Genomic DNA, 23,966 nt, shown 5'->3' on the forward strand with positions numbered 1-23,966 from the left:
TCCAGGGGATCTTCCCAACCCAGGGATCTAACCTAGGTCTCTCGCATAGCAGGCGGATTCTTTACCGTCTGAACCACCAGGGAAGCCCAGAAAATAGAGATAATACCACCTATCCCATATGGATATTAGTGCTTACAAAGCCATCTAGAACACTGTTGCTGTTCAGTCACTAAGTCATCTCTGTCTCTTTGCGACCCCATGGACTGCAGCACGCCAGGCTTCCCTGGTGGTGGTGGTTGGTGGTTTAGTCACTAAGTCATGTCAGACTCTTGCGACCCCATGGACTGTAGCCTGCTAGGCTCCTCTGTCCATGGGATTCTCCATTTTCCATGTCCATGGGCTGCCATTTCCTTCTCCAGGGGATCTCCCTGACCCAGGGATTGAACCTGGGTCTCCTGCATTGCAGGCAGATTCTCTACCAACTGAGCTACAAGGGAAGCCCACTATCTCCTGGAGTTTGTTCAAACTCTTGTCCTTTGAATCAGTGATGCCATCCAACCATTTCAACCTCCATCACCCCCGTCTCCTCCGTCCTTCAATATTTCCCAGCATCAGGGTATTTTCCAATGAGTTGGCTCTTCACATCAGGTGGCCAAAGAACATAGGGCTGTGCTAAGTGCTAAGCTGTTTCAGTCGTGTCTGACTCTTTGCAGGCCTATGGACTATAGCCTGCAAAGCTCCTCTGTCCATGGGATTCTCCGGGCAAGAATACTGGAGTGGGTTGCCATTTCCTTCTCCAGGAGATCTTCCCAACCTAGGGATCGAACCAGTGTCTCTTAAGTCTCCTGCATTAGCAGGCGGGTTCTAAGAACATAGAGATACTCAATAATTCAACAAAATATGTGCCAGGCTCTGGACTAGGTGCTGGGGCACAAAGATAAATACAATAGTAGCTGCCTTCAAATTGTTCAGTGTAGAAATGCTGTTAACAGGAATTCATTTTCTTCCTTTCTTCTTTTAGGATGGCAGTAGGAGTTTCAGGACTTTGATTCTTTGCCTTGATAAACTTTCACCTCTACCCTCTCAAGAGAGATCATGCTGATAGGGTGGCAGCTACATTTACATCCCTCATTCTCAAACAGGGGAGATATGATGGTTACTTCAATGTTATGGGGAAAACATCCCTTTTATGCTTACAAGTTATTATCAAGACTGATCCTTTAACTCTTCCAGGCCTTACCTGTACATGTTTCCATGGTGAAAAGTGTGCTTCTTCAGCACTTCAAAGTAAGTATGGAAAACTTAATTCTTTTTCATTCCCTGTACCCCCGCCCCAGCCTGTCTGGATTTACATTCCAGTTGAAAAGACTAGTCACAAAGGATCAGTTCCCAGTTTAGCTACCTTAGTGACCAATTTCTGGCTCTGCCCCTGATTTGGGGTTCAGGTTCTATGCTAAAAACAAAAGGGCTTCCCAGAAAAATACTATCTCAGTTTATAAACAGAGGCTGACAGAAAGTAACTAGGGAGGAAAATGTAGGAGATGATAGTTTCTAAATCAAAAATGTTATAATACGAAACCCATCCTTCCCTTGATAGAGCAATTTCACAAGTCACAGAAAAATATTTTTCATTTTAGAATAAACTGGAAGGGAGCCTTTGCCAAGAGCCAGTGTTTAAATTTTCAATTTGAATTTTAAGCAGGATTATACATGCCCAGGAACATCATGCTATTTTTAGCTAAATAGGTAGGATTGCTGTGTCCACAACAGTTTGGAGCAATCAACAGTGAAACTATTAAACAGCATCTCTCACTGTGGTACCTTATCATTTAGCACTTCTATTTCCATTTTAATATCTTCCAAAGCTTCCATACAAATGTTTATAAAGCAACCATGCTAGGCATAATACAAAGTTTATATAGATAGACAAGGTTCCTATCTTCATTATGGGTTCAACCCATTAGGCAACCAGATATTTCAAAGTTAGAGCTGCCATCCAGCTTAAGTGCCCAGATGAGATACATCAGGAAGCAACTGTCCTACACTTATCACCCTTACAATGCTTGCACCATCTCTATGTATTCAAAAGAGAGGGGTAATGAAAATGTTCTAAAATTGACTATGATGATGAATGCACAGTTCTGTGAATATACTAAAAGCCACTAAATTGTACACCTAAATGGATGCATTGTATGGTATATGAATCATATACTCAATTAAGCTGTTAAAAAAAAGGAGAAAAAATGTTCTTACTCTGATTGTTCTAATTAGTTAAAGCTATTTTTTTAAGTTCTCCTACTAAAGGATATCTAGCTACAGGCTGCACTGGTTGAGCAATGGTGCCTCAGGGGCCACCACAGTGATCACTCGCACCTTCCTCCACACATACATTTTTCTTTCCCTCACTCTCTCTTCTATTAGTTTCCCTGTTCCTTTTCTCTGCTCCAAAAAGGTCTCAGGTTTCTAGGTACTCCCAAGCACGATTTGTCCCAAGTGGTGGACTTTAGGATTATACTGATCACTGACCCTCAGCAACGTTCCCTTCATGACCTTAGGCAAGTCATGTCCCTGCTTTCCTGTCGCTGTTCTGATCTGCACAGTGAGGGCTTGGACTACGTGATCCTTTCCAGTGCCCACATTTCTTGCGAAAAAAATACAAATGATGAACACTTATTTGGCCAATAACATGGAAAGTCTCTGCCATTTTAGCCAACAAATATATATTTGGATTATTCATTTTGTAAATGCCTATGTGAGGCAATCCTCCAAAGAACAGTATTTAACATAATTATAAAATAATTAACATGCAGTCCTTATTCTTAAAAACTATCACTTTATCAAAGAAAATTCAGAGCCCAACATAGAATGCTTGATAGTCCCTCTGGGCCTGTTTCTAAGGGTCCATTTTTTTTATGGGCAAAAAAAAGAGTTTGCATGTTGAGGCCCTGATGGATTTTCCAAACCAAGGAAAGAAGTGAGATTGGGGTGGCAGAGCCTTAACAACAGTGGTTCAACTAAATCCTAAGAGAAGAAGGGCTTTGTTTCTCAAATGGTAGAGAAACCTAACATAAGACAGCACCTCGACAAACATCATAAACGCTCAGAAACATGCCCAGAGAGCAATGAATCCCTTCAGCCTGGACAACTTGTGGCTCTTTATGGAAACCAATTACATTCTCCCAACAAAACTCACACAAACATGTAGTTACCAGTTTCCAACATACTACCACCAAATTCACAGTATTGTTTCCCTGTGTCCAGTATCAGTGAGTAAAACCAAAACACATCAATTTCTCTCTCTCTCTCTCACACACACACACACACACCCACAGACACACAAGAAACCATTTTCTTTGCAGAACCTAGGTTGCCTAAGCAGTGGGCATGAAATGGATAAATATTGGTTGCTAATAAAAATCAGATGGTGAGGTTTACACGGAGAAGCAAACAGCACACGCAGGCATCATAAAGACAACAACCCTAATGTGTTTCTTGTCATTAAGCTGGACACCCAACACGGAAAGAAATGACTCAAGGTGTCCATTTGCATCCCTCTTTCCCAGTACCTCAGATCAACAAGCTCTCCTGTTAGTCACCTCCCTACTCTAGTCCCCATCAAAAGAGCCTAGTGCAAAAGGTGGCAGGCCCCTCTCTTCTTGGCCTGCAGGCGCTGAACAAGGGGTGGGGGTGGGGCAGCGGAAAGGACAAAGGTAGGCGCTTTCCATCCCTCACGGCTTTGCAACAGAGCTGCCAGCCTCTCCCCAATCTCATCAAGGAAGAGAGCACCTGCCCGGGGGAGGGCCCTGCCTCCATCTCAGTGACCGGCCAGCGGGGCCTAGGTGTCCCAGGAGCCCAGGCACTGCAGCCCTAAGGGACAAAGACCGGCCCGACAAGGGGGAGGGGGGACGAAAGGAGTCGGCGACAGTCGGAAAACGCTGGCAAGCAAAAGCGGGCGTGGTTGGGGCGAGAATACAAAGCCCACCTCGGGGGTTCCCAGAGGTCGCCAGGTCGGGGGTGGGGGGTAGTAACGGGTGTGGGGGAGGGGAAGACGGAGAAAATTCCTCGGAGGACAGGAATTAGGGGCGCAGCCGCTGGCACGAAGGAGGTTAGGAGGCGAACAGAGGCCCCGGGTTAGAAAGGGCAGAGTTCGTGGGTAGGGAGAGGTGATGGCCAAGAGGTTAAGAGACCCACAGGGACTCAGTGGCGCGAACGCTCAGCCGCGCGAGGCGCTCCGTGGGGCGGAGAGGGGCCCTCAGGAGGGGCTCCAAAGCCCCGCGCCGCGCGGAGCTGTGGACACGCGGCCCAGGGATTCCAGGAGAGCGCAGAGTTGGGGGCACAGTGTGGGAAAAGAGTCTGAGAACAGAACCGTAGAGAGGCTAGGGGGGACTGTGAGGGGGCCTGACCCCTGTCCGCCCCACCTCACCTGGCGCCGGGTCAGAGTCCAGGTCTAGTGCTGAGAAAGCGCCAGCTCCCGCCGGCCCCTCCGTCCGCCTGAGGCGCGCGAGGGGGGGGGAGGAGGGGCGCCCGCCGCCCTCCGCCTGGGTCAGGGGGCGGGGCGTGAGGCTGAAGGCCGCGCTCGGCCGGCCAATGGCCACCCCGCCGGCGGGCTGGCTCGGGCGCGCCATCCCGCAGCTCACCTCGGCACCTGGACCTTGGCTGGCCCCAGCCAATCAAACATCTTCATTTGCATAACTGGCCCCGCCCACTCGCCCAGGCCGGGGGACACGCTCCAAGAGAACACAAAGAAGAACCCCCGTAGGGGGAGGGGGATGTCTACTTCCAAGTCCCAATCCGGAGAACCTAGCATCACCTTTTCAGGGGGGTTATGAGTGTTTCACGGTCACCCTGATAAGGGGAGAAGTGGGGGTCACAGAGGCTGGTCCAAGCTCTCTTGAGAAGTTGGTACTCTTCTCCCTTGGGTCCTTCTAACCAGGAGTTACTCGCCTGTTCCAGGGTACAGTTATGTTCTTCGCCTCTGCCCCCACTTCCCTCTCCCCTTTTTCCAATCGCCCCAATCTCTGTGCTTCCTCCCGTAGGCTGCTGCCCACTACTGGCCTTCAGCTGCACTGCAGCCCTAATCACAAGGCTCTGAGCACAGTCTTAATAGATGCTTCCAACCCACCCAGAAAAGGGGAGAGGAAGGGGTTACTGTGTGAGGGTAGAAGAGAACTAGTCAAGTGGCTTTGTTACCTATGATGGCAAAAGCCAGCAATGAATAATAGGTCTAATCTTCCCAAATCATCTTGTTCCGCCTTCCCTCTCCTACCTTCAGGTCTGTACTGGGCCACAATGGTGACTGACTGGCCAGCCCGTTTCAGAGCAGCTGCAGCCTGCTCGTGAGTTGCATTCCTCAGGTTCACACCATTGACCTGTCCAAAGAGAGGTGTTGTGAGCCACCTCAAAAGGAAGAAAGGAGTTCTCTGTTGTAGCAGTTAGGAGAGGGAGATGGGTAACCCATCCCTAAGTCTACTCAGATGCCTTTCTCAGTAGCCCATCCCTGCCTATTATGATGAAACCTAAAGATTACACCTCTAGTGTAATAATTATCTTTGTGGGGGTCAAATGTCAACCAGGGTTCAGAGCCAAGTGATATGCATTTCTTCTTTAAGTACAAGTCTGGTCTCTGTCCCTCACTAAGGATATCTATAAAGAGAATATGTTTTCTCCAGCTCTTAGCCTTCCCCCACTTCAAAAAACATTCCTTGGAGAAAGGGAGGTCTTCCCTCCTCCCTTTTAGATCTAGGCCCAGCTCCCGTCCTCCCACCTTGCCTTTGTTTCCTCACCGATAAGATCCGGTCTCCCCTGCGCAGCTCCCCACTCAGGTCAGCTGGGCCTCCTGCCAGGATGAAGGAGACAAAAATGCCTTCTCCATCCTCACCCCCAACGATGTTGAAGCCCAGGCCTGTGGAGCCCTTGTGCAGGATGATCTTGCGGGGCTCCCTGGTGGGAGAAGAGTGGAAGAGTCAGGACAAAGTAGGTATAAATTGTCATCCCTGTGAGGGCTAGCCTGGAACAAGGCCCACATGTCTGTAGAAGGACTTAGGTCCCTAGGTATGATACTCTGTTGCTCCCTTTCTCTCCTGAAACCTGCTTGGCCGCTGTTTGCTGCCAGGTGCCAAGTTTCAGTTGTTCTTCCTCCCTGCTTCCTGAGGGCTTGGAGTGAACTTCCCAGTGGGCAGTCCCTGACTCTCTCAGGTCAACAAACCCCTATCCTGGGCTCTAGCGACCATATCACAGAGCCCACTCACTGGTCCTCTTCCTCCCCAGATTCGCCCATCCTACCAACTGGTGTGGTGGACCCTGGGCCACAAGAAGGGGAATCAGTTAGGGGCTGTGGAATGGCCCTGGGGTTGACTGCACTCACCACCCACAAACTGCGTACTTACTTTACACAGTCTCCTCCGCAGTCCCAAAAATCCACCCACCAGCTATGACCCCTCCTACTTTCTCCAACAACAGATTTAGTCACCAGCTACCACTATGTACCTTTGCTGGGTTATGTGGGAGACAGAGATAAAGAAATCCCAGGTCCCCAAAAGGAGCTTAGGAGCCTAACCAAAGAGAGGAGCCGAGCACGTGAAAACGCCAACTAATCATGTCTAAAGAACCCCTCTGTAAATGGTCACAGCGTCATCAGATGAGAGCAGCAGCAGCTCCTGTGTAATCACACAACCAAACCCGGCACACTTGCCCGGCTCACTCTTCACTTTAAGCATCTCTCATCAGAGGAACCCCAGGTCTGAGGCTCTCCCTCTCTTGTTCCCAGCCTCAGTGCGGGGCTCCCTCCCTGAGACCCGGATGCCCTCCTCTCCTCCTACCTGGTATCCCCTCCAGGCCGCAGGGAGCGGAGCGGCCAGGCCCACCTCTGTGAAGCCCTCCTCCAGGCAGAGGCCGAAGCTGAGCCCAAGCCCAGGGCCAAGCCGGAGCCTGAGAACTTGCGTGTCCTCTCCATGGCTCCTCCAGCTCTCCCCCCCAGCTCCGTCAGCCTACCCTTCCGGCTCCACGGCAGCCTCCCAGGCCCCACCCCGCAGAAACCTGTCCCCCGGAACCCCTGCCGGCCCGACCAGTTCGGCGAAGGTGGCCAGTTCCGTGGCAGCCGCCAGAGTGGGGCGGGGCGGATTCCCTGCGAGGCCACCTGGCCCGCCAGCCCCAGCAGCCGGACTGCTCTCTTCTCTAACGTGGAATGGTTGCAACAGAGGGCGCTGCAACCGTCACAGGGCAAGAAACCCCGCAACCTCCACCCCCTCGGCCGCCTAAACACTCCATCCTACCCTTTCTCCACACTTTCGAAAAGGGGCCACACACTTGGCGCTCCCCCTGATGGTAGAACTTGTTCCTGCAGCCACCTCTGTCCCTCCATAGAGTCCCAAGGGCTTGAGAGGGGGCCTCAGACCCCAAAGACAGGAGCGAGGAGGGCTTTATCCTCTTCTTTGCCATACTACAAGAAGGCCCGTGGCCAACGAGAAAGGATTCCTCTCCTCCCCATCCCTAGATAGGATGAAGAGGTGGGGGTGGGGGTATTACCTGGTGAAGTCCTCTTCAGCCAGCATGTGCCTGGGGATAGGAGAGTAGCGGGCGGGGGGAACCTGAGGAGGAGCAGGGTAGCTGACCTTGCTCTCCACAGCCCCGAGATAACCCAGGCTGGAGTTATGGCTTATGTGGTTGTCAGCCAAGGCAGTAAAAGCTGGAATGGAGAAAGGGAGAGAGAAGTTGCCGGACCACTCCCCAGTGGTAGCCTCCTCCACCCTCCACCACGGGCTGCCCCCACTCCCTCAGATGCAAAAAAACCAGACCAAGGGATGCTGATTCCTCAGGCCTCTCCTCCCTACTCCACCCCCTAGGATTCCTCCTCCACAGTCCCTTTCTGAATCCTGAGCTCACTCCTGTGAGTCTTAGAAAGAGCTAAAGTCAAGGCAGTCTACAAAGAAAAGCATGACTAGAGGTGTGACTAATAATAACCCCTCACATCTCTATAGCCTAATACAGTTTTCCAAGGGCTTTCTCGTCCATGATCTCATTTGATCCTTGCAGCACTCCTAAGAGGAGGGCAGCACATATATCACTAGCTCCTTTTTGCCAGAGAGGAAACTAAAGACAGGTGAAAGGGACTTTTCCAAGGGCATCCAGGAAGAAGGGACACAGCTGGGATTTGCACTCAGCTCTCCCCAGCACTGGGCTTATTTTCTGCCCCCCTTCTCTCTCTCTTAACAAGGAGTATTAACTTCTTCCCCTCCAGAAACCAGGGGGTAGGGCTTCAGGCCACGGACAGGACAGGCGGGTACGTACTGCTGGCATAGTCGGGGGGTGCGTACATGTCGTTGAGGTGGAGGCTGCCTGGCTTGGCCACCTTCAGATAGACCATATCAGACGTGTTCTTCAGTGAGGCCACAGCTTCCTCATGCCTCACATCCTGCAGATTGGTGTTGTTCACCTGGAAGAGGTCTTAGGGCTAGCACTGGGGAGAAGAAGGGAGGGCCTCCCCAGGGAACCCTGGAGAGGGGGGGGTACTCTTTCAGTGAAATTCAATGGTGCTCTGTCTGAAAGAGGCCCAAGTACAGTGCTGTGAGGAGCAGAGAGAAGCAGAGGGTAGCGGTGGGCAGGTGAGGAAGTTCCAGCCATGAAGAGGACTAGGGGCTTGCTATCTGGGGACACACACCTCAGATGATGCTCTTGAAATTCCCCATAATGCCTAGTCCCGGAGTGAGGTTCAGGGGGAGGGAGAGGCTGCTAAAGCTCCACCTCCCCACCCCACCATTTGGGCATCCCTAGGAAGGCTGTCTCACCGCCAGCAGCCGATCCCCGATCTGTAGGCGTCCATCCTTCTGAGCAGCACCCCCCTCAATGATCTTGGTGATGTAGATGCTATTGTCTCCTGGGATGTGCTGGTTGCCAATCCCCCCAGCAATGCTGAAACCGAGGCCTGGGAGGAAGCCAGCAAGGAGTGGGAGAGTGATACAAGGAGAAGTTAGAGTGCTCAGTTAAGCCCAACCCCAGTCCCCTATGCTCAGCCAAGCCACCAGACCCATAGGAGCTTTCCCCAGGGATCCCAAATGCTAGGCTGTCATCCCGTGGTCAGTAAGGGTGAGATGTGAGGTCAAGAAAGAAGACTGTGAGCTGAACTGGGGAGGTAGGCAGGGGGTGAGGGGATTCCCTTCCACTTCCTATAGGGCCAACCAGGGGCCTCTGGCCAGAGCACGGGAACCTAGAGGGCCGCACCTTTGGGCCCTTTGAGCAGATTGACCTCCATGATGGTCTCTGGTGGAGGCTGTCGCCTCCGTACCACCAACCGCACCACAGGGCCAGCCTCCTTCAGTGCCTCCACGGCCCGGCTGTGCACCACCTCTGACACGTCCACTTCATTCACCCGCAGCACACAGTCATTCACCCTGCGGGGGAAGCCCAAGAGGCATGACAGTCTGCCACGGCCCCTCCACCCTCCCTCCCACCTCCTCCTCTTTCTCTCTCCTCCCCTCATCCCCCCTCCCCCTCTCAGATCTCATGGAAGGGTCATCCTGTCAGGCAGCCCTCCTCCCCCCCTCACCTCCATTCTGTCCCTGCAACCCCTGGCCCTGCTTCTAGACCACCTCACCCCAGCCTCCCATCCATGGCAGCTGCTCCACCAGGGATAATCTTGGTAATAAAGATTCCAGGGTCATCGGGGACATGGGGGTTGTCGATGCCACCTGCAATGCTGAAGCCCAGGCCAGAATTTCCCTGCAGAAGGAAGTGGAGAGGCATGGTCTGCTCAAACAGAAGGTATAAGGGAGGGTTTCTGGGGCCCCATCTACCCCTGCCCCTCCCCAGAGCAGCTTCTTCAGGCCTCAGAAGGGGCCATGGCAGGCTGGGGCACATTCGTCACAAATCTGGCAGATTCCCACCCTCTGCTGACCATTCTGGCATGGAGGCCTCAGCGAAGCCATCCCCTCCCCAGTTCCCCAGGCCTCAGCAAGCAAGGTCAATTAATATTTGTTAGTGAGTTGATTAGGCTTCCCAGGTGGCACTAGAGGTAAAGAACCCGCCTGCCAATTCAGGAGACATAAGAGATCTGGGCTCGATCCCTGGGTTGGGAAGATCCCCTGGAGAAGGGCATGGCAACCCACTCCAGTATTCTTGCCTGGAGAATCCCGTGGACAGAGAAGCCTGGTGGGCTATGGTTCATAGGGTCACACAGAATCGGACATGACTGAAGCCACTTAGCACACACAGTCGGTTGGTTAATTGATGTAGTGATGCAGCCTCTGAGGGCCGTTTCCCCATCCTCTCAATGCAGGTCCCCATGAGTCTTGAGACCAAGGTTCAGGAACCCCCCACCTGGTTCTAACCCTCTCCTCCCATTTCATCCTGCCCCACTGCCAGACTCACCCGCTCAAGGACTATCTCCTCATACTTGAACATGCCATCGCTGCCATTCACCTGGGGAAAGACACAGGCAGGACCCTAAGTGCCTCCTGCCTAACCCTCCCCATGCCAACCATCTGCCTGCTGGTCAACCTGCTTGTCTCCCTACTCCCTGCAGAGTAGGGAAGCCCAAATTGACCCTGGGACACCTCTTGGCCACAGATGGGGCAGGCTGACCCTGAGGAGGCTCCCCTCTCCTTGCTTCCAGCCACATCAGGCCAAATCCAGCTGCTCACTTAGCCCAGACCAATTGTCTGGGACTGAGCCAGTCAGTGGTGCACTCACCAAGAGGCTGGGCTCCGGGGCCTCAGGGTGCACTAGGAGGGGTGCAAGGCTGGCCTGAGGGGAATGGCAGAAATGGACCATGGTGGGCAAGCCATGCCGCACACAGCATCCGTGCCTGGATGGGAACCTGCCCCTCTCTGAACAACAGGTCTCCCTGACTTGGGGATCACAGACTCCCACCATGTCGGAGCTGGAAAGGCAGCAGTCACCATCTTGTTCAACCTCTCCCATGTGACAGACAGTGACACTGAGGACCAAGGAGGACACAGGTTGTGCCTAAGTGCATATTGCGAGTTAGTGGCAGAACAAGGGCTAGAACCTGGATCTCCAGGTGCTCTTTTGAGTAACGCAAGCTTGCCGAGGCCATTGATGTTCTGGCCAATCGCCTTGCCCATTAAAGCTCATGGGCAAAAAGAAAAGCTGCCCCCTCAGAGTACCTCATGAATCTTCATTCTGTTTCTCCTTCTGTGTCCCCAAGAACCCAATTCCTCCAGTGGGCAGAAGGAGTCAAAGTCTTAGTCCATTTTCTATCCAGGGGCTTTTGATCCCAAACCCTTTGTGTTTCTCAGCAGAAAGGGATCTGGTCAGGAGTCAGGGCAAAGCCAAGGGTGGAACAGGAGCAGAGTGGACAAGGTTCCCCATTAGGAAGAAGCTGGTGACCCACGGACTAACTGGCAGCAGAGTCCATGGCCTTCAACATGCAGTAGTCATGGGAGGAGAAGCAAGGGAAGAGGATGGAAACACAGGGTTGGTTTGACCAACCCACAGAAATAGCCTCCCATGCGTGACAAACTTGTGGCCACTGTCAAGTGAAAATGTGATTCTGGACAGACAAGTAGCACCTGCTCCCTGGCTCTCGTTCTCATCCCCACGAATGGAGGAGCCCTCTTGCCTCTCTCCCCAAAGAACCTGGTGCCTTTCCTCCCATCTTTGGCTATGAGGCCCCTTTCCTGACCCCTGATCCCCTCCTCTGAAGAGGGAAGCTGCAGACCCAGGGTAACAATTCCTCTGCATGCCGTGCTCTGCTTCCCTGCTTCTGCCTTCACCCCACAGCTCTGGCTTTGAAAAGCAGAGGACAGGACTGGCTAATCATGCCTCCACCTTTCCTGAGCCTGGCCCCAGGACTTTTTGCCCTGCAGCCCTAGGAGCTGGTGGGAAGATTCTTGCTGCAGCCTTGCTCTTGTCCCTGATCCCAGGAGGAATAACTGATGGCTCTTAAGAGCCCCGAAATAACACAGCTGCCTGAAGTACCATGCAACAGACACACAGGCAAAAGAATCTCCATGCAGCTCTTTTATGCATCTGGTATACCATGTGTGCCCACATGTGAGAGCCATGCTTCAAGCCCAGCTCCAGCAAGACCCAGCAGCTCCTGGCTTCCGCGCTCCAGTCTCGCATTGTCCCCCTCAAGGAACCCATTCCCAGGGCTAAGAGCCATCCAGGGATCAGTCCTGGCAAAGAAACCTTGACCAACTGGCCCACCTAGCCTTGGGACTGGCATTTATCTCCCAGTTGAGCCAGACAAGTACAAGAGAGTGTTTACAAGGGCAGGTCCCCAGGGTGGAGGGGGAAAGGAGAGAGGGGAACCCGCTGGAGAGGGCAAGGGGCCAAGGCAAGGAACACAGGAAACAGTCGGTGTGAACAGGCAGAACTGAGGACTTCTTTCCCCAGGAAGTCCCCATGCTTCCTTCTGAGTGAGAGCACATTCGATCCCCAGAGGGGGACAGAGGTGGCCAGAACGGTCACCAGCTTGGGGCAGCCAGTACCTGCCCTCCCCAGCAAAGCCTCCTCCTCCCTTCTCCCTACACTGGGGGCTGCAGAGCTGAATAACCAGACAGGCCTTCCGCCATGCATGCCAGGGACCTGGCTCTGCCGGCCCAGCCTCCATTTTGCTGCTTCTCCCACAGATGCTCCTTCCATTTTCTAAGCTGGCAGTTTAGGCTGGGAGTAGAAGCCGGAGTTGTGCCCAGCACCCAGGGGTTCCCAAGCTGTGCCAAGTCAGGGCTGGGGGGCTAAGTTTTCCCACATCTAGGGGTACCCCAGGGGGACATGCCCCACCAGGACCAGTCCCTGAACCAAAGCAGCTGCCCCTTGCCTGGCTCCAGGCACCATGCCTGTTCTGGAGCGAGGAGGATTGCTTCAGCTCCCCCCTCAGCACACACACACTTCAGAGCTGCTTGGACAAAAGAGTCCATCCTTCTCAGCAGCCTCTCAGCCTTGCTTGGGACGTGTCTCTTGCCTCCTCCCCCTCCCTCCCTTGCCTGTCAAGCGCCTCTCACCAGGGACACCGCACAGGCACACACACACATAGAGGCACACACATGCACACACTTGCAGCCACATGCTCACACACATATACATGTGGCCACACACACATACGGGCGAACACAGCTAAACCTGCAGCTTCATCTACAGAGACATCTCCACATTCAGAGAGACATCTCCACATGTCCATGTGCACATTCACACACAAAGGGATGGAGAGGGACTCATGGCATCAGGGGATGAAGCTTGGCGAGCTGGGCACATGGCTCCTCAACATAGATTCACAGGCGCTCCACTGCCTTTCTCTACACACCTCAACATACATACACACACACACACATGTCCCTGCTACGCAGAGCACCATGCCCCCTCCTCCCCTCCTGTGGAGACACACACCACACACAGCCCCCGCAGAACCTCCCGCCCCCTGTCAGACAGAGACACTGCTCAACCCCCATACCGAGAAGAACCCAATCCCCCCACACAGGAAAATGTGCCCCTCCGCCATACCTTCACCTCCTGACACACAGCTCCTCCCAATCCCCTCCAAATGGAGACCCCCAAACAGACACACACAGAGAAGCACACATTTCCAACCATCTCTCTTGGGCCAGCTGCAGTGCTGGGGCTCAGGGTCTGCTGGCTTGGAGCCCCAGGAACCCCTGCTGCACTCCAGGCCTCTAGGCCCCCCACTCCGCAGCCCCTCTGAGTTGCCCCCCCTCCGATCTCCCCGCGCCCCCGCCCCCCCCCCCCCCCCCCGCGCCCATACCTGCTCATACCAATCCCGGCCTGTACAGGTGCACTCCGGCCACCAGCTGGGGCCGCTGCCGTTGAGTTTGGGGGTGCTCTTGCCCGGGACTGGCTTAGGGGGCACTGGTCCCACATCCCGGCCCGTGGGGATGAGCTTGGCCTTGGTGCGGGGGGTGGGGGTGGCCCCCGCTTGCGAGGGCAGGGTCTGCGAGCTGTAGCCCCCATAACCGGCACTGGCTCCATTGCCCCCACCTGGCCCGTAGGGGTCGGGTACTTGCCAGTCCCCGTAGCTGGGAGGCTCGAGGCGCCGCAGGGCGGCCAGGCGGGTCACCTCGTAGCACTCGGGGCACTTACAGCAGTGCTGGTGCTTGTGCATGGCACTGCCCCCCGCGGCTCGGACCCCCCAGCCCACGCCGGTTTCCACGCCGCCGCCGCTGCCACCGCCGGGCTCCCGGGCACACTCACACTGCTCGGACCAGGAAGGGGGGGGCACCCGTTGGGGCGCCCGGGCGGAGCGGGGCCTGGGGCCGGGCGGGCGTCCCGGGGCCTCTGCCCCCACGCTGCCCCGCACCCACGGCTCCCCCTCCAGCACTGGCGGCTCCGTGTCGCCCGTCGTGGCTCCTGGGCCGAGGCCCAGCGGCAAAGAAGAAGCGGGAGCCTGGGCAGAAGCTGGGTGCTGCGAGGACTGCTCCTGCACTGGTCCCCAGGATGGATCTGAGTGGAGTCAAGAGCATCTCTCCCTGGCTCGGGTCTCAGTTGATTCCAGCCAATCAGCGTACAGAATCAGGCAGCGGCAGCGGCAGCGGCAGGAATGCTAAACAGCGGCTCCTTAAAGCAACAGAGGCAGTGGCGCCCCCAGGCTCAGCCCCAGCTCCCCAAATATCCGGGGTAGGGCTGACCCTAGGTCAGAGACAGGGGACTTAGGCCACGGGTGAGCTCAGCTCTCAATTTCATCCCTTTTCATCTCCAATCTCAGCCTGTCCTCCGCCCACTCCACCCCACCCCACCCTACTACCAAGAGGGAGTTGCAAAGAGATGCTCAATGGGTCCCCGGTCTTGCTCTGAGCTGGGCCACCAGAAGTAAAGACTTGAGGCGGCAGAACCGATCGAAGGGATGTTAGAGCAGGGTGAGGGAGGTGCTCTCTCCTAACGGGACCAAGGAAGAGGACAGCTTAGGAGGCTATTCTCTTGCCAGTACCTCTTCCTCAGGACTATTGTTCTCTCAATCTCTAGGCCCTGAAATGACTACAACCTAACACTTGACCTGCTTCTATCACCAATGAGGGACTCACACCTAGAACAGGAGGAGAGGAAAGCTCTAAGCTTTTGTCCCTGGTGCACAGATTCCTGTCTCCTCCACTCCACTCCTGCATGGTTATCATGGAGGAAAGCACTTCAGGATGCCAAGAGAGTAAAGAAAGTCCAGGGCAGGAGGAAAGGAAAGAAGAGGTCTAAAATGAAAGAAACCTGAGGGTCTAGAAAAGAAGTTGGGAATACTTGTCCAAGGACATCTTCTTAACCTCTCTAGGCTCAGCCTGTTGGTGGATGGAAGAAGGATGACATGCTGGGAAAACTTGTCATTTTGCTGTTCTTGTTTTGTCATTAGCTACCAGTTATTGAGTCTTTACAAAGTCCTAAGCACTTTACATGCAAACAAAACCCCTACCAAAGTGCTACTATTATTATCTGACTTATACCAATGAGAAATTGAGGCTCAGGGATGTTAATGCAGCTAGGTTACACAGGTGGAAGTGATGGAATCCTAGCCATTTGACTCAAGTCCACACTCAGAACCGCTCAAGTACAACAGGTCTATTCTAACTTCTGCAGATCTCAGATCAATGATCATTTGTTGCACACCTACTCTGTGCCAGGCCTTGACCTAGGCCCTAGGGCTACAGAAATTTTTTCTTAATTCAACAAATATTCTCTGAGCATGTGCTATGTGCCAGACATTGTTCTAGGATTTAAGGACGTAGCAGCAAACAGGAAAAAACACACACACACAATAAATCCTTGCCCTTGGGGAGCTTACATTCTAGTGATAGGACACAGACAAAAATTAGTACAATAAATAAGTGAAGTATATACTACTATATGTGGTGATAAATGCTGTGGGAAAAAAGAAAAAGAGCAAAAAAAGAGGGGTTGGGAGTACTAGGGAAGGATATGAGGTTGTGATCATTTTTTCTTCAAGTTTTTTACCCCTACATTTTAAAAGGAAAATTTTCAAACATACCAAAAAACTGAAAGAATTTTATAGGGATCAGCAAATTGCCACCTAGATTTTACTATACTTGCTTTATCACATATACATCTTTCACATATCCTCTTTAGCTTTTTTTAAAATGAAATTTTACAAACATACAGAAATGCTGAAGGAATAGTACAATGAACTCCTATATATCTTCCTCATAGAGCCAACAACTGGCAATGTCTTGTTATATTTGCTCTATCAATCGACCTACATTTTTTTCTGAATCATTCAAATGTAAGTTACAGATTTCATTACACACCTCCTCTAAATATTTCAGCATTCACTGGGTGAGGATAAAGACATTCTCCAATAATATGAATATGACATGTAAGAAAATTACAATTATTTCATATCATCTAATGTCCAGTCTCTGGCATGCTACATGGGGTCTCAAAGAGTTGGACATGACTTAGTGACTGAACAACAACAATGTCCAGGCTATATTCAAGTTTCTTCAAACTTGTCTTTTATATTTTTTAACATCAGAATCTAATCACAGCTGTCACATTGCATTTGTGTCTTTAGCCACTAGAATAGCCCCAATCTTAACAGAAAAATTTTTATTTTGAAATAATTATAGATTTACAGGGAAATTGCATAGATAGTACAGAGGGGGCCTGTGTACCCTTAACCCAGTTTTACTCAATGATGGCATCTTACATAATTATAGTACAATATCAAAACCAGGAAATTGACATTGGTACAATGTGTGTATAGTTCTATACCATTTTACCACATGTAGAGATTCCTATAACAACCGTTGCAGTCAAGATACAAAACTATTTTGTCACCACAAAGACCTATTGGTGTCATCAGTTTAAAAGATTGAGGAAAGTGTAAAAAAACTTAACTCTATTTAGGTCTCTTTACCCTGTCTCATCGGAGAAGGCAATGGCACCCCACTCCAGTACTCTTGCCTGGAAAATCCCACGGACGGAGGAGCCTGGTGGGCTGCAGTCCATGGGGTCACTAAGAGTCGGACACAACTGAGTGACTTCACTTTCACTTTTCACTTTCATGCATTGGAGAAGGAAATGGCAACCCACTCCAGTGTTCTTGCCTGGAGAATCCCAGGGACGGGGAGCCTAGTGGGCTGCCGTCTATGGGGTTGCACAGAGTCGGACACGACTGAAGCGACTTCGCAGCAGCAGCAGCAGCAACCCTGTCTCATTTCCACTATGGTTGTCTTTAATATTTCCTCTACATATATTGAGCTCCACGTCAGATGATACTATACCTATTGCTTCAACCATCAGACATTATTTAGACAATTCAAGAGAAGAAGGAAAGTCTGTTGTACTTATGTTTTTATTCATTCTATTCCTTCTTCCTTCCCGATGTTCCAAGAGTTCTTCTTTTATCATTTCCTTTCTCTTTTATGCACTGCCTTTAACCACTCTTTTAGGGCAAGTCTGCTAGTGTCACGTTCTCATAGCTTTCCTTTTTCTAAGGATATCTTGATTTCTCCCTCATTTCTGAAGGATATTTTCACTAAATATAGCATCCAGGCTTGGCAGTTCTTTTAACACTTGAAATATGTTGTGCCACTTCCTCTGGTCACCATGGTTTCTGGTGAGAAATCACTGATTCTTGAATTGTTTTCCCCCTGTTGATAAAGTGGTGTTTCTCTCTTACTGCTTTCAAGACTTTCTCTTGGTCTGGGTTTTAAAAGTTTGATTATAATATATCTTGGCATGGATTTCTTTATCCTGTTTGGGATTTGTTCAGCTTCTTGAATCTGTAGGTTTATGTCTTTTGCCAGATTGGGGGAATTTTCAGCCATCGTTTCTTGAGGACTTGTTTGGCCCCACTCTCTTTCTCTTCTTCTGGGACTCCCTGATGACATGAATGTTAGGTCTTTTGTTATAGTCCCACATGTCTCTGAGGCTCTGATCATTGTTTTTTTTTTTTTTTTTTTTTTTTTTTTAGTCTATTTTCCCAGTGTTATTCAGATCGGGCAATTTCTAATGTTCTATCTTCCAGTTCACTGATTTTTTTCTTGTCTTCTCCATCCTGCTGATGAGCCCATCTCCTCAGTTTTTTGGTTTGGTTATTGTATTCTTCCATTCTAAAATTTCTGTCTGATACTCCATCATATCTGTTTCTCTGCTAAGACTTTCCATCTTTTTCATTTGTTTCCAACCTATTTGTAATTGCTCACTGAAGCATTTTTCCCCTAATGTTGGCTCCTTTAGACTCATTCTCAGATCATTGAAAGCTCTCTGTCATCTTGGTGTTGGCATCTGTTGTTTAGTTCTTATTCATGGTGAGGGTCTCCTGGTTCCTAGTATGATGAGTGAATTTCCATTGCATCACAGACATTTTTGGATATTATGTTATCAGATTCTAGGTCCTACTTAAACCTCTTGTTTTGGATAGGCATTTTCTGACACTGTTGCCATCAGTGGAAGGGTCCATTGCCTGGCTACTGCCAGGAGGGGGTAGAGGTTCAAGTTGTTCCCCACTTAACATTGGTTGACACCCAAAGAGGGGTTCGTCTTTACTGCTGGGCAGGTGTGGGAGTTCCAGCCCCCCACAAGGCCTCCACTGACACCTCCCTGGCTGGGGAAGGGTTGAAGGGCCTCCTTCCTGCTCCCAGGTAGGGAGCACCACTCACCACAGGTAGGGGTGCAGGTGGGGGTGAAGATGATAGAGGACTGGGTGGGGAGGGGAGGAGGAGCAGGGCAGCAGCAAAAGTCTTGACTCTCCACTAGGCCTTCCTCTGATACTCTGATGCCACGCAGGTTAACCTGTGGGGATGGAAGTCCAGACTCCTTACTTAGACACCACCCCAGGGAGCCTGGGGAGTCTGGCAAGAGGGAAAGTCTTGGTTGCCACTTGGGTCTTTGCTGGCTGGAGTGGGTGGAGCTGCAGTTTTTTGTTTTTGTTTTTCTGTAATGTCTGGTTGCAGGAGAGTGGTTATTGTCTAAGAGTTTTGTGTTGTCCAACTAAGCTGCCCACTTGCTAGTCTTTGGGCTAAAGAGAGCAGGCTTTTACTGAGGCTTTTTTGTTGTCTGTGTCTCCTGGCACTTCCAGGCTGGCTTCTCCAGCCTACAGTCTGGGATATTAGGCAACAAGAAAACCTAGGGAGCTCACTTAGTCAAAACTGCCCTTTTTTGGAGAAGGAAATGGCAACCCACTCCAGTAATCTTGCCTGGGAAATCCCATGGACAGAGGAACCTGGTGGGCAAAGAGTCAGACACTGAGGGAGGGGCAGGCGCTCGCTAGAGGCTCCAGAGCTTTTGATGGCAGAGCCAGCACTGTGGCTGAGGACTCCTGGCTCCCAGGCCTCTCTCACCAGATAGGAGCGTGGAAAACTAGTCTAAAATACGCCTGAGGGCTTTCCTGGTGGCTCAGTGGTAAAGAATCGCCCCCCTGCCAAAGCAGGGGACGTGAGTTCCACCCCTGGTCTGGGAAGCCCACACGTGGCAGAGCAGCTGAGCCCATGCATCACAGCCACTGGGCCGGGGCTCTCAAGCCCGGGAGCCACAGAACTGAGGTCTGTGGGCACCAGAGCCCATGCTCCGCAACAAGAGGAGCCACAGCTAGAGAAAAGCCCAAGCAGCATGAAGACCGTGCACAACCATAAATAAAATCATTAAAAAAAAAAAAAACTGCCCTTTTCTCCCTCTTTTAGAGTCTTCCTATGCTTGTTTTTACATATCACATGCAGAGTTTTAGCGTCCTTATTGGGAGAAATAGGGAGAAGTATGTCTACTCCAGCTGAGTCCAGAACTAGAAGTCTCCCATCTTTTTTTTTAAAAAGTATTTATTTATTTATTTTGGCTGCACTGGGTCTCAGTTGAGACATGCGGCATCTTTTTTAGTTGCAGCATGCAAACTCTTCTTTAGTTCTGGCATGTGGGATATAGTTTCTTGAGCAGGAATCAAACCCAGGCCCCCTGCATTGGGAACTAGAAGTCTTAGCCACTGTATCACCAGGGAACTCCCCCCATCTTTTTTTTTTTTTTTTTTAATTAATGACATCGGCTTTTTGAAAAGTACAAGTTAGTTGTTTTGTAGAATATCCTACTTCTGGATTTGCTTGTTTTTTTTTTTTTTTTCCCCCTCATGGTGTCATTTATCTTGTTCCTCTATACCCTGTATTGCTGTAAACTGGACATTAAAATAGAGGCAATCTTAAATAGGTTTTCAAGGTAGGCACTACTGAGAAAATGATATTTGAACAAAGATTTGAGGGAGGTGAGGAAGAAAGTCATGCAGAAGTGTATACCTAGCAAGGGTGCTAGATAAGGACTGCATCTGGCTTGTTCAAGGAACAGCAAGGAGAACCAAGTAGCTGGAGCAGAGTGGGGGGGGGGGGGGGGCGGGTACTAGCAAATAAGATCAGAGATTTCGAAGAAGACCAGACTGTATACAGTCTGTAGGACACTGAAGGACTTTGGCTTTATTCTGAGATGGAGAGCCATTGGAGAATTTTGTGCAGAGAACTGACATGATCTGACTTGTGTTTAGCAACATCACTCTGGCTTCTGAGAATGGGTCACAGGGGACAAAGGTGAATCAGTGAGACCAGTCAGGAGGCTTACTGAAGTGATCCAAAGGAAAGGTGATGGTGGTTATGACCAGGATGTAGCACTGGAAGTGATAAGAAGTGATTGGATTCTACATGTATTTTGAGGAGAAAGTCAACAGGATTTGCTGACAGATTGATTATGAGGTGTGGCCTTATCTGGCCAAGATTTTTTGGCCAGAGCAACTGGGAAGGTGAAATTGTCATCGACTGAGATGAGTACCACTTTAAGGAAGAGGTCATTTTGGGGAAAAAGATCAGGTGTCCAGATTTAGACATTTGAGTTTGAGACGTCTATCAGATATCCCAGTGGTGATAAATAGTAAACAGGCCTTGTCACTGGGATGCTCAAAGCTGGAGAAAAGGAAATACAGAAGCAGGTCATTACAGTAACTGCAAAAAGTGCTATTTCAGAGGGTATATAAGAAAGCAAGTTATCAACTCTATTTGTGGGTGATGAGGGGCTTATGAAAAGTGTCATAAGAGATGACATTTTTAGTTTGGTCCTGAAGGGTGACTAGGTGTTCATTAGGCAGAGAAAAGTACAACTCAGTTGTTTTATGGAATATTCTACCTCTGTATTTGTCTGGTTTTCTGTATTCTTAGCCCCTGGCACACAGTGGTTGCTCAATCACACCTAATCCAGTCACTAGTTGTGTGACTTTAGCCATCACTTTACCTCTTGACTTCCCTGGTGGCTCAGACGGTAAAGCATCTGTCTACAATGCGGGAGACCTGGGTTTGATCCCTGGGTCGGGAAGATTCTCTGGAGAAGGAAATGGCAACCCACTCCAGTACTCTTGCCTAGAAAATCCCATGGACGGAGAAGCCTGGTGTCCATGGGGTCACAAAGAGTCAGACGCGACTTCACTTTCACTTTTCACATTACCTCTTGAGCTTCAGTTTATCTGTGAAATGGAAACAATCATAGGGGTTTTGTGGGGATTAAATGTAAAACATTGAGCACTTTACCTAGTACACAGTGGATTAGGGTTAATTATTATTCATGACCAAGTCTAGGCTACTCTGGTAACTCAGGACCTTAAAGTCTTTTATATGCTCAGCAGTTTGTCAATACTATAGAGTGCTAGACTCTTCTTACATCCAAAAAGTAGCTCAGGAGAAAAATTGCTAAGCCTGGAGTGAATGGAGAGGGTTAAACTGCCTTCCTCATGCCTGATCTCCATTGACTGCCCCCCTTCACATTTTCATTTTTAATGAATATGAGTAAAGCCCATTTACATTCATAGTGAGCTTCTCCCCACTCTAATAGGCTCCCTGATGCTCAGACTGGACATGATTGGCAACCCTGGGAACAGGTCAGCAACCCTGAGATGCTTTGACACTTGGAACCCCCTCCCAACTGCTAGACCTCCAGCCTGAGACCTCAGGGAGACAGGCGCCCCCTACAGGTGGAAAACAACTGCCCCTGCAGGCGATTGAGATTGTTAGGCAAATGGGCTGCCTGATGAAAGTGAAAGAGGAGAGTGAAAAAGTTGGCTTAAAACTCAGCATTCAGAAAACTAAGATAATGGCATCTGGTCCCATCACTTCATGGCAAATAGATGGGGAAACAGTGGAAATGGTGAGATACTTTATTTTTGGGGGCTCCAAAATCACTGCAGATGGTGACTGAAGCCATGAAATTAAAAGACGCTTGCTCCTTGGCAGAAAAGTTATAACCGAGCTAGACAGCATATTAAAAAGCAGAGACATTACTCTGCCAACAAAGGTCCACCTAGTCAAAGCTATGGTTTTTCCAGTAGTCATGTATGGATGTGAGAGTTGGGCTATAAAGAAAACTGAGCACTGAAGAATTGATGCTTTTGAAGTGTGTTATTGGAGAAGATTCTTGAGAGTCCCTTGGACTGCATGGAGATCCAACCAGTCCATCCTAAAGTAAATCAGTCCTGAATATTCATTGGAAGGTCTGATGCTAAAGCTGAAACTCCAGTACTTTGGCCACCTGATACAAAGAGCTGCCTCATTTGAAAAGACCCTGATGCTGGGAAAGATTGAAGCCAGGAGGAGGAGGGGATGACAGAGGATGAGATGGTTGGATGGCATCACCAACTCAATGGACATGAGTTTGAGTAAACTCTGGGAGTTGGTGATGGACAGAGAGGCCTAGCGTGCTGCAGTCTATGGGTTGCAAAGAGTCAGACACGACTGAGTGACTGAACTGAACTGACAATGAGACTGAAGCCACCGAGGAACCTGATACAGGATTTGGGAGGAGAGTGACTATTTCTGACTTCCATCCACGGTCTCTCCAGCTCCCTCAGCAAATTGACAGGATGAGGGTGGTGTGGCCCGCTACTGTATGATAATCTGGGCTCATTCTTGAAAGTACAGCTCCATTGGGTGACCCCAGTCTTTTTGTGTGAAGAAATAACCACTCTTGCCCCAAAGCCCTTGGGGCTTTTCACCTGGGAGCCAGAGATTGGGTTTGCTGAAACTGGGAAGTTTCTGCTTTGCAAGTAAGGGGAATTGTTATGGGTGTGCATTCTCGGTGGATGGGAATTCTAGCACATTGGGCATGGAGTGGAATAATTTTGATGATTAGTTCACTAAGGTATCAAGATTTCCCCACCATCCCCAATGAATGGATTAGGAAAATCCTACTTCCACCCATTAAGATAAAAAGGTCCTATAGGAGTTTCTCAGTGGCTTTCCTCAATTAGATTTCTCTATGGAGTAGAGCGGAGAAGGCAATGGCACCCCACTCCAGTAATCTTGCCTGGAAAATCCCATGGACGGAGGAGCCTGGTAGGCTGCAGTCCATGGGATCTCGAAGAGTCAGACACGACTGAGCAACTTCACTTTCACTTTTCACTTTCATGCATTGGAGAAGGAAATGGCAACCTACTCCAGTATTCTTGGCTGGAGAATCCCAGGGACAGAGGAGCCTAGTGGGCTGCTGTCTATGGGGTCACACAGAGTCGGACACGACTGAAGCAACTTAGCAGCAGCAGCAGCATGGAGTAGAGAGAGATCCTGAGATATGTTGACACCTGTGAGCAGGCACAGAGCACAAGAGGGAAAGAAACAAAAAGAACGGGAGAGTGGTAACACAGAATTTGACAGCTTGCTAGTCCTGTGTCTGGTTTGGAGCTAGCAAATTCTGTCAGCTCTGTGCTCTCTCTGTTAGGACCATGCTGTAGTATCCCATCATCATGAGGGCCTCTGGGAAACAAATCCACAGCTATCACTCCTAGTAACCTAGCATTCTGGCCCAGGAGTAGGTCCAAGCAGGCCAAAGCTGTGGGCACAATAATCCCTGCACTTGGAAGTCATCTGTTCACTCAGTGCAGCAGGAGCTTCACTGTGGCAGAGCCCCAAGCCATGGCAAACTTAGGAGAGAGCTGTGCCCCGAGTTTTGTCAGGGGCTTTTCCTCAAGAGTTCCGAGGTAGAGATACCAGGCTGAGGTACTGGCAGCCAGAGAAGTCCTAGTCCAGCCACTACCCTAGTCCACAACAATTCCAGAGAATCCAAGGGAGGGCTCCTTACTCCCGGTGCTTCTAAACTGAACTGGG

General features: G+C 50.5%; 1 protein-coding gene across 6 annotated transcripts in view; it reads right to left on the minus strand.

Annotated features, from left to right (window-relative positions):
* DLG3 (discs large MAGUK scaffold protein 3) overlaps positions 1 to 14,115 on the minus strand; it is a 53,602-nt gene extending 39,487 nt beyond the window's left edge. The window contains exons 1-9 of one of the 6 annotated variants that reach the window (XM_061409811.1): positions 13,658 to 14,115; positions 10,303 to 10,353; positions 9,530 to 9,654; positions 9,157 to 9,326; positions 8,724 to 8,860; positions 8,227 to 8,371; positions 7,465 to 7,624; positions 5,724 to 5,880; positions 5,207 to 5,309 (exon numbers count right to left, since the gene is read on the minus strand). In XM_061409811.1, the coding sequence (XP_061265795.1) occupies positions 5,207 to 5,309; positions 5,724 to 5,880; positions 7,465 to 7,624; positions 8,227 to 8,371; positions 8,724 to 8,860; positions 9,157 to 9,326; positions 9,530 to 9,654; positions 10,303 to 10,353; positions 13,658 to 14,014 (1,405 nt within the window). In that variant the 5' untranslated portion in view covers positions 14,015 to 14,115. Of the gene's footprint in view, positions 1 to 4,363; positions 4,431 to 5,206; positions 5,310 to 5,723; positions 5,881 to 6,758; positions 6,964 to 7,464; positions 7,625 to 8,226; positions 8,372 to 8,723; positions 8,861 to 9,156; positions 9,327 to 9,529; positions 9,655 to 10,302; positions 10,354 to 13,657 lie in introns of those variants that run through there. The other 5 variants (XM_061409810.1, XM_061409809.1, XM_061409808.1 and 2 more) reach the window with 5 other exon arrangements.
* Positions 14,116 to 23,966: the final 9,851 nt, after the last annotated feature.

The sequence above is a fragment of the Bos javanicus genome, chromosome X (assembly GCF_032452875.1).
Source record: "Bos javanicus breed banteng chromosome X, ARS-OSU_banteng_1.0, whole genome shotgun sequence".
NCBI lineage: Eukaryota > Metazoa > Chordata > Mammalia > Artiodactyla > Bovidae > Bos > Bos javanicus.